Source organism: Delphinus delphis, chromosome X, assembly GCF_949987515.2.
Source record: "Delphinus delphis chromosome X, mDelDel1.2, whole genome shotgun sequence".
NCBI lineage: Eukaryota > Metazoa > Chordata > Mammalia > Artiodactyla > Delphinidae > Delphinus > Delphinus delphis.
The window spans coordinates 55,887,222-55,905,292 of NC_082704.1; the positions used below are offsets into that span (position 1 = coordinate 55,887,222).

Genomic DNA, 18,071 nt, shown 5'->3' on the forward strand with positions numbered 1-18,071 from the left:
GGCTCTAGTGAGGGCCATAATAACAATAAAAAACATAGCATACTTACTGCCTCTAAACAAAAAAGGCCAAGACTTTGATCAAAAGAAAAGAGGCAGGGCTCCCCTGGTGGTGCGGTGGTTGAGAGTCCACCTGCCGATGCTAGGGGACACGGGTTCATGCCCCAGTCCGGGAAGATCCCACATGCCGTGGAGCGGCTAGGCCCATGAGCCATGACCGCTGAGCCTGCGCGTCTGGAGCCTTGCTCCGCAACGGGAGAGGCCAGAACAGTGAGAGGCCCGCATACCGCAAAAAAAGAAAAGAAAAGAAAAGAAAAGAAAAGAGGCAGATTGGCACACTCAGGCCTTTTCAAAACACAGGTTATACGGATGAAAAAGGCATCACTATCCAGAGAGACAGCTGATTATATACCACACTGAAAAAATTAGAATATGGATTGGTAAACTACAGATCTGGGCTAAATCTGGTCTGGACTCTGAGCTAAAAATGCTTTTTCTTAAAACATATTTAAAAATTTATAAAAACAAAATAAACAAACAGAAAACAAAGAAGAATATGTGACCTTTTGTGTCCTACAAGTCTAACATATTTACTATCTGCCCCTTTATAGAAAAAACAATTGCCAATGCCTAATTTAGAAAATAAAATAAGGTATTTAAAGAACATCAGAGCTTGGGGGTATTATAAAATTTACAGGCTCATAAGGCTGTTAGTTAAATAGTATTAAAATTGGGCAGAGGCAATCCTAGTTTTCACAAGGTAAGACCTTGAGTTAAAATTATTTGTAACTTCAAAATAATGACTTGTCAATTCAAAATTATGTGTCTTGTTTAAAATCAATTATCTTCCTATTAAAGATAACAAACAGGGCCTAGAACAGAATTCTATCATATAGAGATTTACAAAGCGCAAGACTGAAGATGAGCATCAGTTAACTCCCCCATGAGACTCAACCCTTCCAATTACTTCTGTAATCAAAATATAGTTGATTCGCATTATTTGCAGTAGTTATATTCCATAAAGTAGCCCTGAACACTGACTTAGGGAATAATGAACACTACTCCTAGGGAAAATACAGGGTTAATTTCTTGTGAACCTCTGGTTACATTTTCATCAACTGATCAATACATAACCTTGTTTTATATGTGTTTCTGTTTAAAGACACCTTGTTTACTATATATTGTTGATTCAGTAACACTGAACTCACAGCCAACAGCACTCTAACTCATGCCACGATGAAGTTTATCCAACATACATATTTTCTCCCTAAGACATATCACAGCTTTCTTGCACTTAAGAACACTAGATAGCACTTCTGCACTATGCATGGAGACATTTCAAATAGCAGCATTTCCAAAAAAAAAAAAGTGAAAACACTTAGCACTATTTACCACAAAAGGGACACTTGTTCACAGTATGAGAGCTGGAAAAATAAGGCAGAGAATTAATTGGTCCAACTTTACTTGGGAGTACAAACATATCTGTTTTCTCTTCTTTACTAACAGAATTGAAATTTAAACTTCTCTCCTATAAGAATTTTTGTTACTTATTTTGTAAGAAAGAGCATATAATTATTATAGGCTAATCTAAAATCAGTCCTAATCATTAATTCTGCTTTAGAGATATATTATCATGTAGTAAATGCTATTTTATTAAATCAAGAGTCCTGTGATAAGTATAAAACAAAACTGAAATTTAGAAAGGTAAGCCCTAAAAACTAAAAGGAAAATGAAATAAACAATGTTGAGGCAATGATCACACAGACAGGAACAATTCAAAATGAACTTACAACCAGTAATTGGGCTATATCCAAAGGACAAAGAGAACATCAACAAACAAACAAACAAACCTTAAAACTTAATAATCATATTGTTAGTGGCAGTTTTGATACTTTATTATGAACCTGCTCTGTGTGTTATACAAGGAGACATTTAAATATGCTGGCATTTTAAAGATTGGGATTTTCAGTGTGGGAGAAAGATGTAAGATTAATGAAGTTAAAGCAAGATCCTGTAGTTCTGAATTGGAATAAGATTTATCAGTTGATTATATTATCATGATACAGGAAATATAGAAGACGGAGAAATACATTAAAAGACACCATGGTGTACTGGAATATAGCTATGCAACAAAGTACCCCACGCAAACAGCCAGATAGACCTTCGAGTTGAGATTTGTAAGAAAATTCAATTGTGCTTGCAATATTGCAAGTGTAAACTGCTTTAAAATATTTGGCTCAAGAACTTGATGAGTCTATTTCCAGCACCCAATGAGTTGTGACAAGTTGACATTAGTCATCAAAGTTCAGTACAGCAGCTTAACAGAACTTTGTATGCTGTAGTGCCTTTTGAGTTGTTTACTTGTGAAGATCTGAGAGGAAGTAGTGATACAGTTGAAAGAACACCAGGCTGTGAATTGGAAAAGCTGTGTTCTAGTCTGTGCTCTGCTAATAATTCACTATGTCACCTTTTACAAGTTAATTCCCCCTCACTGTGTGTCAGATTGCCCATTTGTGAAAGGAAGCTGCACTACAAAATGTCTACACTTCCTTCTAATTTTGACAATGCATGATTCTAAAGTTCAGTGATAACTTCCAAGTATATAATTTACTACAGATAAGATATTGCCATTTTGTTTCTCTAAAAACCAGAAGGAAAGTCACCAACAAATAATTACCTTATATTGAAATAATACTCTAGATTATATAATCAGAATCACACTTTTACTCACATCGAACATCTTAAATGCGAAGACCACAGAGGGAATTTCAAGAATTTAAAAGTCATTTAAAAACATACACAACTAAAAATTACCTCTTACTTAAATAAATGAATTTAAAAACCTTCTTCCTAAAAAAATAAAAAATAAAAACTTCTTCCTAAAGACAGCATTTTTTTTTCTTAACATCTTTATTGGAGTATAATTGCTTTACAATGGTGTGTTAGTTTCTGCTTTATAACAAAGTGAATCAGTTATACATATACATATGTCCCCATATCTCTTCCCTCTTGCATCTCTCTCCCTCGCATCCTCCCTATCCCACCCCTCCAGGTGGTCACAAAGCACCGAGCTGAAAAAGACACCATTTTTTTAAAATGGAGATAATGTAAGTGTGTGTGAAGGAGAGGAAGCAGTAGAAAGGATAGGAAAAATGGGTAATTATTACTAAATACAATAAATGGAATAAAAGTAATAATTCCAATTTGATTAGCAACTTAAAATTTCAAAGTGATCTAGTAATACCACTGACTTGGCCATCAAGACACTTGTGTCTAGTCCCAGCTCTGTTCTTGAACAACTATGTAATCTCTAGTTAGTCATGTCATCTCTCTGGGCCAAAGCGTCTTTATTTGTAAAATGAAAGACCTTGAGCAGATAATCTCTTAGGGCCTTAGAATTGCACTATCTAATAAGGTAGACAATATCCACATGTGTTATTTAAATTTATGTTTCAATTAATGAAAACTTAAAGACTAAAAATTCAGTTTTTCCAAAAAAAAAAAAAGTGAAAACACTTAGCACTATTTACCACAAAAGGGACACTTGTTCACAGTATGAGAGCTGGAAAAATAAGGCCACTTCATTCCCTTAGCCACATTTCAAGGCCTCAGGAGATACATGTGACTCCAGTGGGTACCATACTGGACAGCACAGAAATAGAACATTTTCACCACTGAAGAAAGTTTTATTGGACAGCACTGCCTTAGAGCTCCAACCTTTAGGATTTTCTTATGATTCTATCAAAAAGAAGAGATTAAGATTTTGATGAGGGGACTTCCCTGGTGGTCCAGTGGTAAAGAATCTGCCTTCCAATGCAGGGGACGTGGGTTCAATCCCTGGTCAGGGAACTAAGATCCCACATGCCACAGGGCAACTAAGCCTGCAGGCCACAACTACTGAACTCGCGGACCTCAACTAGACAGCCCACATGCTGCAAACTACAGAGCCCACGTGCCACAACTAGAGAGAGAAAACCTGCACACCACAACTAGAGAGAAGCCCACACGCCACAACAAAGATCTCCCATGCCTCAAAGAAGATCCTGCATGCCGCAATGAAGACCCAATGCAGCCAAAAATTTTAAAAAATTAATTAATTAATCAATTAAAAAAGATTTTGATGAGATATATACACTCTTATGTTTATCACAGCATTACTCACAACAGCCAAGATACGGAAAAAACCCAAAAACCCACCAATGGATGAATGGATAAAAAACATGTGGTACACGTACCAAATGGAATATTATTCATCCATGAGAAAGGAGGATATCATACCATTCGCAACAACATGGATGGACTTCGAGCACATTATACTAAGCCAGATAAGTCAGAGAAGCAAAAGTACTGGATGATGTCATTTATATGTGAAATCTAAAAAAGTCAAACCTGTAAAAACCAGAGAGTAAAATGATGGTTACTAAGGGAAGTGGGGGAGGGGAATAAGATTGATGGGTTTTAAGGGTACAAACTTAGTAGTAAATAAGCCACAGAGATCTAATGCACAATAAAGACACTATTGTACTGTAATTATGTAATTTGATAAATATTATTATAACAGCAGTCATATTATAACATATAAATGTATAAAAGTAACACGCTGTACACCTTAAACTTACACAACATTACATGTCAAATTTATTCAATAAGAAAAGAAAATGATTTATATGATTTTTGCTTTCAAACTTACCAGTTTTAACTCTATATCCATCCATTCAGGGCATATATGCTAACCTGAAAACAGCAGAAGGAAGAACTGGATACTGTTTATACCACTGTAGAAGAATATAATGGCATTACATTTTCAAGAAAGTAAAAGGAAAATAGGAAAATAAGAAATTTTATCCTTTTATAGGAATGGTTCTAAAAGATGGTCTAAATCTATAAATCAGAAAATAGTCTCATAAAATCATGAAAACAAACCTATAATACTGTGTCTCCTGTACTACTTCCAAGGGCATTTTCCTTAAAGACAAGGACTAAATCTTAGCAGTTGTTGTAGCTACTTTACTCCAGCCTGGTATCAAGTACATGTTTTAGTATAAACTAACATGATAGTAAATCATCAGGTCAAAGTAACCTATCCTTGGACAAATGTAAGATGTAAGGTTTAAAATATGAAGTAATCATATCACCTTTATCCATTCTTTAGATTTTCATTTGGCCTACAGATCATTACCACTCTCCTGAAGTGTTAAAACTTAGAGATGGGGATAATAATTAGTATATCCAAGATAACCTCTCTGAAAGGGAACCCTTGTACACTGTTGGTAGAAATGTAGAGTGGTGCAGCCACTGTGGAAATCAGTACGGAGGCTTCTCAAAAAAACTAAAAACAGAAGTACCATATGACCCAACAATTCCACTCCTGGGTATATATCTGAAAAAGATAAAAACACTAATTTGAAATTTTACATGCACCCCAATGTTCATACAGCATCATTATTTACAATTGCCAAGATATGGGAGCAACCTAAGTGTCCATCAACAGATAGATCGATAAAGATGTATGTATACACACACACACACACACACACACAGACACACAGACACACACACAATGGAATATTACTCAGCCATAGAAAAGAATGAAAATTTGCCATTTGCAGCAACATAGACTTGGAGGACATTATGCTAAGTGAAATAAGTCAGAGAGAGAAAGACAAATATCACTTACATGTGGAATCTAAAAAATATAACAAACTAGTGAATATAACAAAAAAGCAGCAGACTCACGGATATAGAGAACAAACCAGTGGTTACCAGTGGGGAGAGGGAGGGAAAGTGACTGTACAGGGGTAGGGAATTAAGAGGTACAAACTAGTGCATATAAAATAAGCTACAAGGATATACTGTACAACACAGGGAATATAGCATTTTATAACTATAAATGGGACATGACCTTCAAAAGTTGTGAAACACTATACTGTTCACCTGTAATTTATATAATATTATACATCAACTATACTTCAATAAAAAATAAGAGAGGAGGGGGATGAGAGGAAGATGGTGGAAGAATAAGACGCGGAGATTATCTTCCTCCCCACAGATACACCAGAAATACATCTACACGAGGAACAACTCCTACAGAACACCTACTGAACACTGGCAGAAGACCTCAAAACTCCCAAAAGGCAAGAAACTCCCCACATACCTGGGTAGGGAAAAAGCAAAAAGAATAAACAGAGACAAAAGGATAGGGACGGGACCTGCACCAGTGGGAAGGAGCTGTGAAGAGGAAAGGTTTCCACACACTGGGAAGCCCCTTCGCAGGCGGAGACTGCGGGTGGCGGAGAAGAAAGCTTTGGAGCCGTGTAGTAGAGCAAAGCAACAGGGGTGCGGAGGGCAAAGCGGTGAGATTCCCGCACAGAGGATCAGGCTGGTGAGTGCCAAGAGGCTGGTCTGCTTACCCGATGGGGCGGGGTGGGCTTGGAGCTGAGGCTTGGGGGGTTTCGGTCGGAGTGCAGGGAGAGGACTGGGGTTGGTGGCGAGAACACAGCCTGCAGGGGGTTAGTGCACCATGGCTAGCCGGGAGGGAGTCCAGGGAAATGTCTGGACCTGCCGAAGAGGCAAGAGATTTTTTTCTTCCCTCTTTGTTTCCTGGTGCGCGAGCAGAGGGTAATATTAAGAGCACTGCTTAAAGGAGCTCCAGAGACGGGCGCGAGCCGCGGCTAAAGGCGCAGACCTCACAGACGGGCATGAGACGCTAAGGCTGCTGTTGCCGCCACCAAGAAGCCTGTGTGCGAGCACAGGTCACTATCCACACCAACCTTCCGGGGAGCCTGTGCAGCCCACCACTGCCAGGGTCCCGGGATCCAGGGACAACTTCCCTGGGAGAACGCACGGCGTGCCTCACTCAGGCTGGTACAACGTCACGCTGGCCTCTTCCACTGCAGGCTCGCCCTGCACTCCGTGCCCCTCCCCCCCCCCCACTCCCCGGCCTGAGTGAGCCAGAGTCCCCGAAGCAGCTGCTCCTTTAACCCCTTCCTGTCTGAGCTAAGAAAAGATGCCCTCCGGCGACCTACACGCAGAGGCAGGGCCAAATCCAAAGCTGAGCCCCTGGGAGCTGTGAGAACAAAGAAGAGAAAGAGAAATCTCTCCCAGCAGCCTCAGAAGCAGCGGATTAAAGGTCCACAATCAACTTGATGTACCCTGCATCTGTGGAAAACATGAATAGACAACAAATCATCCCAAATTGAGGAGGTGGACTTTGAGAGCAAGATTTATGATTTTTTCCCCTTTTCCTCTTTTTGTGAGTGTGTATGTGTATGCTTCTGTGTGAGATTGTTTCTGTATAGCTTTGCTTCCACCATCTGTCCTAGGGTTCTATCTGTCCGTCTTTCTTTTCTTAATAATTATTTTTTATTTTAATCACTTCATTATATTTTATCTTACTTTATTTTACTTTATCTTCTTTCTTTCTTTCTTTTTTTCCTTCCTTCCCTCCTTCCTTCCATCCTCCCTCCCTCCCTCCTTTCTTTCTTTCTTTCCTTCTTTCCTTCTTTCTTTATTTCTTTCATTCTTTCTACTTCTACTAATTTTTTCTTTCTACTTTTTTCTCCCTTTTATTCTGAGCCGTGTGGATGAAAGGCTCATGGTCCTGCAGCCAGGATTCAGTGCTGTGCCTCTGAGGTGGGAGAGGCAACTTCAGGACACTGGTCCACAAGAGCCCTCCCAGCTCCACATAGTATCAAACAGCGAAAATCTCCCAGAGATCTCCATCTCAACACCCACACCCAGCTTCACTCAACAACGAGCAAGCTACAGTGCTGGACACCCTATGCCAAACAACTAGCAAGACAGGAACACAAGCCCACCCACTAGCAGAGAGTCTGCCTAAAATCATAATAAGTCCACAGACACCCCAAAACACACCACAAGACGTGGACATGCCCACCAGAAAGACAAGATCCAGCTTCATCCACCAGAACACAGGCACAAGTCCCCTCCACCAGGAAACCTAAACAACGTACTGAAGCAACATTAGCCACTGGGGCAGACACCAAAAACAGCGGGAACTACGAACCTGCAGCCTGCAAAAAGGAGACCCCAAACACAGTAAGATAAGCAAAATGAGAAGAGAGATAAACACACAGCAGATGAAGGAGCAAGATAAAAACCCAGCAGACCTAACAAATGAAGAGGAAATAGGCAGTCTACCTGAAAAAGAATTCAGAATAATGATAGTAAAGATGATCCAAAATCTTGGAAATACAATAGACAAAATGCAAGAAACATTTAACAAGGACCTAGAAGAACTAAAGATGAAACAAGCAACGATGAACAGCACAATAAATGAAATTAAAAATATTCTAGAAGGGATCAATAGCACAATAATTGAGGCAGAAGAACGGATAGGGACCTGGAAGACAAAATAGTGGAAATAACTACTGCAGAGCAGAATAAAGAAAACAAAAGGAAAAGAACTGAGGACAGTCTCAGAGACCTCTGGGACAACATTAAACACACGAATATTCGAATTAATGGGGTTCCAGAAGAAGAGAAAAAGAAAGTGACTGAGAAAAGATTTGAAGAGATTATAGTTGAAAACTTCCCTAATATGGGAAAGGAAATAGTTAATCAAGTCCAGGAAGCACAGAGAGCCCCATACAGGATTAATCCAAGGAGAAATACGCCAAGACACATATTAGTAAAACTGTCAAAAATTAAATACAAAGAAAACATATTACAAGCAGCAAGGGAAACAAAAACAAATAACACACAAAGGAATCCCCATAAGGTTAACAGCTCATTTTTTAGCAGAAACTCTGCAAGCCAGAAGGGACTGGCAGGACATATTTAGAGTGATGAAGGAGAAAAACCTACAACCAAGATTACACTACCCAGCAAGGATCTCATTCAGATTTGATGGAGAAATGAAAAGCTTTACAGACAAGGAAAAGCTGAGAGAGTTCAGAAACACCAAACCACCTTTACAAGAAATGCTAAAGGAACTGCTCTAGGCAAGAAACACAAGAGAAGGAAAAGACCTACAATAACGAACCCAAAACAATTAAGAAAACAGGAATAGGAACATACATATCGATAATTACCTTAAATGTAAATGGACTAAATGCTCCCACCAAAAGACACAGATTGGCTGAATGGATTCAAAAAAAAGACCCATATATATGCAGTCTACAAGAGACCCACTTCAGTCCTAGAGACACATTCAGACTGAAAGTGAGGGGATGGAAAAAGATATTCCATGCAAATGGAAACCAAAAGAAAGCTGGAGGAGCAATTCTCATATCAGACAAAATAAACTTTAAAATGAAAACTATTAGAAGAGACAAAGAGGCACACTACATAATGATCAAGGGATTGATCCAAGAAGAAGATATAACAATTGTAAACACTTATGCACCCAACATACCAGCACCTCAATACATAAGGCAAATACTAACAGCCATAAAAGGGGAAATCAAGAGTAACAGAGTCATAGTAGGAGACTTTAACACCTCACTTTCACCCATGGACAGATCATCCAAAATGAAAATAAATAAGGAAACACAAGCTTTAAATGATACATTAAAAAAGATGGACTTAATTCATATTTATAGGACATTCCTTCCAAAAACAAGAGAATACACATTCTCCTAAAGTGCTCATGGAACATTCTCCAGGATAGATCATATCTTGGGTCACAAGTCAAGCCTTGGTAAATTTAAGAAAACATAAATTGTATCAAGTATCTTTTCCGAACACAACGCTATGAGACTAGATATCAATTACAGGAAAAGATCTGTAAAAAATACAAACAGATGGAGGCTAAACAATACACTACTTAATAACGAAATGATCACTTAAGAAATCAAAGAGGAAATCAAAAAGTACCTAGATACAAATGACAATGGAGACAGGATGACCCAAAACCTATGGGATGCAGCAAAAGCAGTTCTAAGAGGGAAGTTTATATCATTAAAATCCTACATTAAGAAACAGGAAACATCTCGAATAAACAACCTAACCTTGTACCTAAAGCTATTAGAGAAAGAAGAAAAAAACCCCAAAGTTAGCAGAGGGAAAGAAATCATAAAGATCAGATCAGAAATAAATGAAAAAGAAATGAAGGAAATGACAGCAAAGATCAATAAAACTAAAAGCTGGTTCTCTGAGAAGATAAAAAAAGGGACAAACCATTAGCCAGACACATCAAGAAAAAAAGGGAGAAGACTCAAATCAATAGAATTAGAAATGAAAAAGAAGTAACAACTGACACTGCAGAAATAAAAAAGATCATGAGAGATTACTACAAGCAACTCTATGCCAATAAAATGGACAACCTGGAAGAAATTCTTAGAAATGCACAACCTGCCAAGACTGAATCAGGAAGATATAGAAAATATGAACAGACCAATCATAAGCACTGAAATTGAAACTGTGATTAAAAATCTTCCAACAAACAAAAGCCCAGGACCAGATGGATTCACAGACTAATTCTATGAAACATTCAGAGAACAGCTAACACCTATCCTTCTCAAACTCTTCCAAAATATAAGAGAGGGAGGAACACTCCCAAACTCATTCTACGAGGCCACCATCACCCTGATACCAAAACCAGACAAGGATGTAACAAAGAAAGAAAACTACAGGCCAATAACACTGATGAACATAGATGCAAAAATCCTCAACAAAATACTAGCAAACAGAATCCAACAGCACATTAAACGGATCATACACCGTGAACAAGTGGGATTTATTCCAGGATTGCAAGAATTCTTCAATATACGCAAATCAATCAACCTGATATACCATATTAATAAATTGAAGGAAAATAACCATATGATCATCTCAATAGGTGCAGAAAAACTTTCGACAAAATCCAACACCCATTTATGATAAAAACCCTGCAGAAAGTAGGCATAGAGGGAACATTCCTCAACATAATAAAGGCCATACATGACAAACTAACAGCCAACATCATCCTCAATGGTGAAAAACTGAAAGCATTTCCACTAAGATCAGGAACAAGACAAGGTTGACCACTCTCACCACTCTTATTCAACATAGCTTTGGAAGTTTTAGCCACAGCAATCAGAGAAAAAGGAAAGAAAAGGAATCCAAATCGGAAAAGAAGTAAAGCTGTCACTGTTTGCAGATGACATGATACTATACATAGAGAATCCTAAAGATGCTACCAGAAAACTAGTAGAGCTAATCAATGAAATTGGTAAAGTAGCAGGGTACAAAATTAATGCACAGAAATCTCTGGCATTCCTATACACTAATGATGAAAACTCTGAAAGTGAAATTAAGAAAACACTCCCATTTACCATTGCAACAAAAAGAATAAAATATCTAGGAATAAACCTACCTAAGGAGACAAAAGACCTGTATGCAGAAAATTATAAGACACTGATGAAAGAAATTAAAGATGATACAAATAGATGGAGAGATATACCATGTTCTTGGGTTTGAAGAATCAACATTGTGAAAATGACTCTACTACCCAAAGCAATCTACAGATTCAATGCAATCCCTATCAAACTACCACTGGCATTTTTCACAGAACTAGAAGAAAAAATTTCACAATTTGTATGGAAACACAAAGACCCAGAACAGGCAAAGCAATCTTGAGAATGAAAAACGGAGCTGGAGGAATCAGGCTCCCTGACTTCATACTATACTACAAAGCTACAGTAATCAAGACAGTATGGTACTGGCACAAAAACAGAAAGACAGATCAATGGAACAGGATAGAAAGCCTAGCGATAAACCCACACACATATGGTCACCTTATCTTTGATAAAGGAGGCAGGAATGTACAGGGGAGAAAGGACAGCCTCTTCAGTAAGTGGTGCTGGGAAAACTGGAGAGATACATGTAAAAGCATGATATTAGATCACTCCCTAACACCATACACAAAAATAAGCTCAAAATGGATTAAAGACTTAAATGTAAGGCCAGAAACTATGAAGCTCTTAGAGGAAAACATAGGCAGAACACTCCATGGCATAAATCACAGCAAGATCCTTTTTGACCCACCTCCTAGAGAAATGGAAATAAAAACAAAAATAAACAAATGGGACCTAATGAAACTTAAAACTTCTGCACAGCAAAGGAAACCATAAACAAGACCAAAAGACAACCCTCAGAATGGGAGAAAATATTTGCAAATGAAGAAACTGACAAAGGATTAATCTCCAAAATTTACAAGCAGCTCATGCAGCTCAATAACAAAAAAGCAAACAACCCAATCCAAAAATGGGCAGAAGACCTAAATAGACATTTCTCCAAGGAAGATATACAGACTGCCAACAAACAGCTGAAAGAATGCTCAATGTCACTAATGATTAGAGAAATGCAAATCAAAACTACAATGAGATATCATCTCACACCAGTCAGAATGGCCAACATCAAAAAATCTACAAAAAATAAATGCTGCAGAGGGTGTGGCGAAAAGGGAACACTCTTGCACTGTTGGTGGGAATGTAAATTGATACAGCCACTGTGGACAACAGTACGGAGGTTCTTTAAAACACTACAAATAGAACTACCATATGACACAGCAATCCCCCTACTGGGCATATACCCTGATAAAACCATAAGTCAAAAAGAGTCATGTACCAAAATGTTCATTGCAGGTCTGTTTACAATAGCCCAGAGATGGAGACAACCTAAGTGTCCATCATCGGATGAATGGATAAAGAAGATGTGGCACATATATTCAATGGAATATTACTCAGCCATAAAAAGAAATGAAATTGAGCTATTTGTAATGAGGTGGATAGACCTAGAGTCTGTCATATAGAGTGAAGTAAGTCAGAAACGGACAGAAAAATACCATATGCTAACACGTATATATGGAATTTAAGAAAAAAAAATGTCAAGAACATAGGGGTAAGACAGGAATAAAGACACAGACCTACTAGAGAATGAAGTTGAGGATATGGGGAGGGGGAAGGGTAAGCTGTGACAAAGCAAGAGAGAGGCATGGACATATATACACTACCAAACGTAAGGTAGATAGCTAGTGGGAAGCAGCCGCATAGCACAGGGAGATCAGCTCGGTGCTTTGTGATTGCCTGGCGGGGTGGGATAGGGAGGGTGGGAGTGAGAGAGATGCAACAGGGCAGAGATATGGGAACATATGTACATATATAACTGATTCATTTTGTTGTAAAGCAGAATCTAACACACCATTTTCGAGCAACTGTACTCTAATAAAGATGTTAAAAAAATACACAAGGTCATGAGAGACTACCAGAAGCAACTCTAGGCCAATAAAATGGACAACCTAGTAGAAATGCACAAATTCTTAAAAATGCACAACGTGCCAAGACTGAATCAGGAAGAAATACAAAATATGAACAGACCATTCACAAGCATTGAAATTGAAACTGTGATTAAAAATCTTCCAACAAAGAAAAGCCCAGGACCAGATGGCTTCACAGGCGAATTCTAAAAAACATTTAGAGAAGAGCTAACACCTATCCTTTTCAAACCCTTCCAAAATACAGCAGAGGCAGGAACACTCCGAAATTCATTCTACGAGGCTAACATCACCCTGATACCAAAACCAGACAAGGATGTCACAAAGAAAGAAAACTACAGGCAAATATCACTGATGAACATAGATGCAAAAATCCTCAACAAAATACTAGCAAACAGAATCCAACAGCACATTAAAAGGATCATACACCATGATCAAATGGGGTTTATTCAGGAATGCAAGGATTTTGCAATATATGCAAATAAATCAACGTGATACACCATATTAACAAATTGAAGGAGAAAAACCATATGATCATCTCAATAGATGCAGAGAAAACTTTCGACAAAATTCAACACCCATTTATGATAAAAACCCTGCAGACAGTAGGCAAAGAGGGAACGTTCCTCAACACAATAAAGGCCATATATGACAAGCCCACAGCCAACATCATCCTCAATGGTGAAAAACTGAAAGCATTTCCACTAAGATCAGGAACAAGACAAGGTTGCCCACTCTCACCACTCTTATTCAACACAGTTTTGGAAGTTTTAGCCACAGCAATCAGAGAAGAAAAGGAAATAAAAGGAATCCAAATCGGAAAAGAAGTAAAGCTGTCACTGTTTGCAGATGACATGATACTATACATAGAGAATCCTAAACATGCTACCAGAAAACTAGTAGAGCTAATCAATGAATTTGGTAAAGTAGCAGGATACAAAATTAATGCACAAAAATCTCTGGCATTCCTATACAGTAATGAAGAAAAATCTGAAAGTGAAATCAAGAAGACACTCCCATTTACCATTGCAACAAAAAGAATAAAATATCTAGGAATAAAACTACCTAAGGAGACAAAAGACCTATATGCAGAAAATTATAAGACACTGATGAAAGAAATTAAAAATGATATAAATAGATGGAGAGATATACCATGTTCTTAGATTGGAAGAATCAACATTGTGAAAATGACTCTACGACCCAAAGCAATCTACAGATTCAACGCAATCCCTATCAAACTACCACTGGCATTTTTCACAGAACTAGAAGAAAAAATTTCACAATTTGTATGGAAACACAAAAGACCAAGAATACGCAAAGCAATCTTCAGAATGAAAAATGGAGCAGGAGGAATCAGGCTCCCTGACTTCAGACTATACTACAAAGCTACAGTAATCAAGACAGTACAGTACTGGCACAAAAACAGAAAGATAGATCAATGGAACAGGATAGAATGCCCAGGGATAAACCCTCGCACATATGGTCACCTTATCTTTGATAAAGGACGCAGGAATGTACAGTGGAGAAAGGACAGCCTCTCAATAAGTGGTGCTGGCAAAACTAGACAGGTACATGTAAAAGTATGAGATTAGATCACTCCCTAACACCATACACAGAAATAAGTTCAAAATGGATTAAAGACCTTAATGTAAGGCCAGAAACTATCAAGCTCTTAGAGGAAAGCATAGGCAGAACACTCCATGACATAAATCACAGCAAGATCCTTTTTGACCCACCTCCTAGAGAAATGGAAATAAAAACAAAAATAAACAAATGGGACCTAATGAAACTTAAAACTTCTGCACAGCAAAGGAAACCATAAACAAGACCAAAAGACAACCCTCAGAATGGGAGAAAATATTTGCAAATGAAGCAACTGACAAAGGATTAATTTCCAAAATTTACAAGCAGCTCATGCAGCTCAATAACAACAAAAAAACCAACCCAATCCAAAAATGGGCAGAAGACCTAAATAGACATTTCTCCAAAGAAGATATACAGACTGCCAACAAACACATGAAAGAATGCTCAACATCATTAATCATTAGAGAAATGCAAATCAAAACTACAATGAGATATCATCTCACAGCAGTCAGAATGGCCATCATCAAAAAATCTAGAAACAATAAATGCTGGAGAGGGTGTGGAGAAAAGGGAACACTCTTGCACTGCTGGTGGGAATGTGAATTGGTACAGCCACTATGGAGAACAGTATGGAGGTTCCTTAAAAAACTACAAATAGAACTACCATATGACCCAGCAATCCCACTACTGGGCATATACCCTGAGAAAACCATAATTCAAAAAGAGTCATGTACCAAAATGTTCATTGCAGCTCTATTTACAATAGCCCAGAGATAGAAACTACCTAAGTGTCCATCATCGGATGAATGGATAAAGAAGATGTGGCACATATATACAATGGAATATTACTCAGCCATAAAAAGAAATAAAATTGAGCTATTTGTAATGAGGTGGATAGATCTAGAGTCTGTCATACAGAGTGAAGTAAGTAAGAAGAGAAAGACAAATACCGTATGCTAACACATATATATGGAATTTAAGAAAAATAAAATGTCATGAAGAACCTAGTGGTAAGACAGGAATAAAGACACAGACCTACTAGAGAATGGAGTTGAGGATATGGGGAGGGGGAAGGGTAAGCTGTGACAAAGTGAGAGAGAGGCATGGACATACATACACTACCAAACTTAAGGTAGATAGCTAGTGGGATTCAGCCGCATAGCACAGGGAGATCAGCTCGGTGCTTTGTGACCAACTGGAGGGGTGGGATAGGGAGGGTGGGAGGGAGGGAGACGCAAGAGGGAAGAGATATGGGAACATATGTATATGTATAACTGATTCACTTTGTTATAAAGCAGAAACTAACACACCATTGTAAAGCAATTATACTCCAATAAAGATGTTAAAATAAATAAATAAATAAAATAAAAGAGGATAACGTCTTTGTTTATACATTATTATATATTATTCCATAGGTTTAATCTTGGAATAAGCCAGATTTATGCCTCAAACAGGTCTCTCATCTGAAATTTGTTATGGTATGAAACACCAAGCTTATGAAATACGAACATGGTGTAATTTATTAATGGTCATGAAAAGTCTACAAATAAACCCAAAATCTATTAGAGAAACATTTGTTCGCTTATTTGACATAAAAACTGTCAAATCATGAAAGTTCTTATTTTTCCCTTAGCCGTGAACTGACATTTTTGCTAAAAACAAAACCAAAATAGTACCACCTGGGCAAAATTATGAAACCTGTTACTTGTACTATAAACACAAGGCTTCTTTCTATGATAGTTATCCACTATCACCCAGTGTTTTTCTAAAATAATATTTATAAAATATTTGAATAGCAGTTTTATTACTTCTAGTCTAACAACACTATGGGGACACATGATGATCAAATGCAATCCCAAACTGAAGTAACGGGGTGCTCGGGAGACATTCTGCAAGAAAAGATATTTTTTTTCCCAATGACATCAAACTTACCTAATGTTAAGATGTAAAAATATACGTGGTACTATGGACTGAATGTTTATAGTATCCCCCCAGTTTCCTATGTTGATGTACTAACCCCTATTGTGGTGGTATTAGGAGGTGGGGCTTTTGCGAAGTGATTAAGTTCAGAAGATGTCACAAGGGTGGAGCCCCCCCATAATGAGATTAGTGTCTTTATACGAAAAGGAAGAGACATGAGAACTCTCCCCACCTCCCCTGCAGCATGCACAAAGAAGATGTCATGAGAGCACGCAGCTTGATGGTGGCAGTATGCAACCCAGGAAGAGAGCCCTCATCAACAACCAAATCTGCTGGCACCATGATCTTGGACTTCCCAGCCTCCAGAACTGTGAGAAATAAATACCTGTTGTTTAAACCAGCCAGTCTGGGGTATTTTGTTATAGCAGCTGGAGCTGACTAAGAAAAATGGTGTGACTCCAAAGTAAGATTAATTTTCCTGCAGCTTTTAGAAATCTGTCTCTTTCATAAACCATGCTTATTATTAGGTACAGTATGACCTTTGCTACCTAAAACTTTTAGGTACCTAGAGGAGTTCTAAAACGCGGGTAGGGGGGAAAGAAACAAGACCTCATGTTGTAGAATCTCTTGTGGCTAAGAAGCTGTCCCTGAACATCCAGTAACCGACAAAAGGGAAAAGAACCAAAGAGCTGAGTATTACAGGCAAGCGTATTCCAATTGGCTAGTTGTGTTTATAAAAGGCTAGATTTATTATACAAAAGCCAAAAAGTGGAAAAAGTAACAAGAAATGTAAGAGATAAGAAAGAATAAAAGCAGAATAAAAGATAGTAGCAGAGGCACACACCATGGCTGGGAAAGAAAGAGAATCAGCAATGAAGTTAAAAATGCAACAGCTCTACAACCTGGTAGTGGTACCTGTTCTATGCCTTAATATAATGTCCCTGAAATATATAAAGGATCCCTGAAGACAGGGTGTTCTGTGTTTATGGAGCACTTACTATGTGCCAGGTGCTTTACATCCACTGAGTTTTTTAATCTTTACAAAAATTCAATATTGGGGATTTAGGATGGTTTTGGCTAAAGTTTTCGAATCCCCAACTTAAACAGGCTTCAACAATGACAAACATTATTCTCTCATGTAATAGGAAGTCTAGAAGTAGACAGAACTTTAGGATTGATTTGGTGACTTATCAAAAACCCAGGTTCTTCCATCTCTCTGCTCTGTTGCCTATATTTAAAATGCCATTTGAAATGGTGCATAGGATCTGGTCTTTTCTTGGAAATTAAATATCAAGGAATACTAAGAGGAAGTAGTGACCTATAGCGCATCTGTAAAAGTGAAATTATCTGAAGA

At 38.0% G+C, this 18,071-nt stretch overlaps 1 protein-coding gene across 4 annotated transcripts in view; it reads right to left on the bottom strand.

Moving 5' to 3' along the window:
- APOOL (apolipoprotein O like) overlaps nucleotides 1–18,071 on the bottom strand; it is a 125,488-nt gene that overhangs the window by 85,172 nt on the left and 22,245 nt on the right. For 2 of the 4 annotated variants that reach the window (XM_060002809.1, XM_060002812.1), the window contains exon 2: nucleotides 4,688–4,772. The exons of 1 other annotated variant lie outside the window; for it this stretch is intronic. In XM_060002809.1, coding sequence (XP_059858792.1) covers nucleotides 4,688–4,708 — 21 coding nt within the window. In that variant the 5' untranslated portion in view covers nucleotides 4,709–4,772. Of the gene's footprint in view, nucleotides 1–4,232; nucleotides 4,356–4,687; nucleotides 4,773–18,071 lie in introns of those variants that run through there. One more of the 4 variants, XM_060002811.1, reaches the window with a different exon arrangement.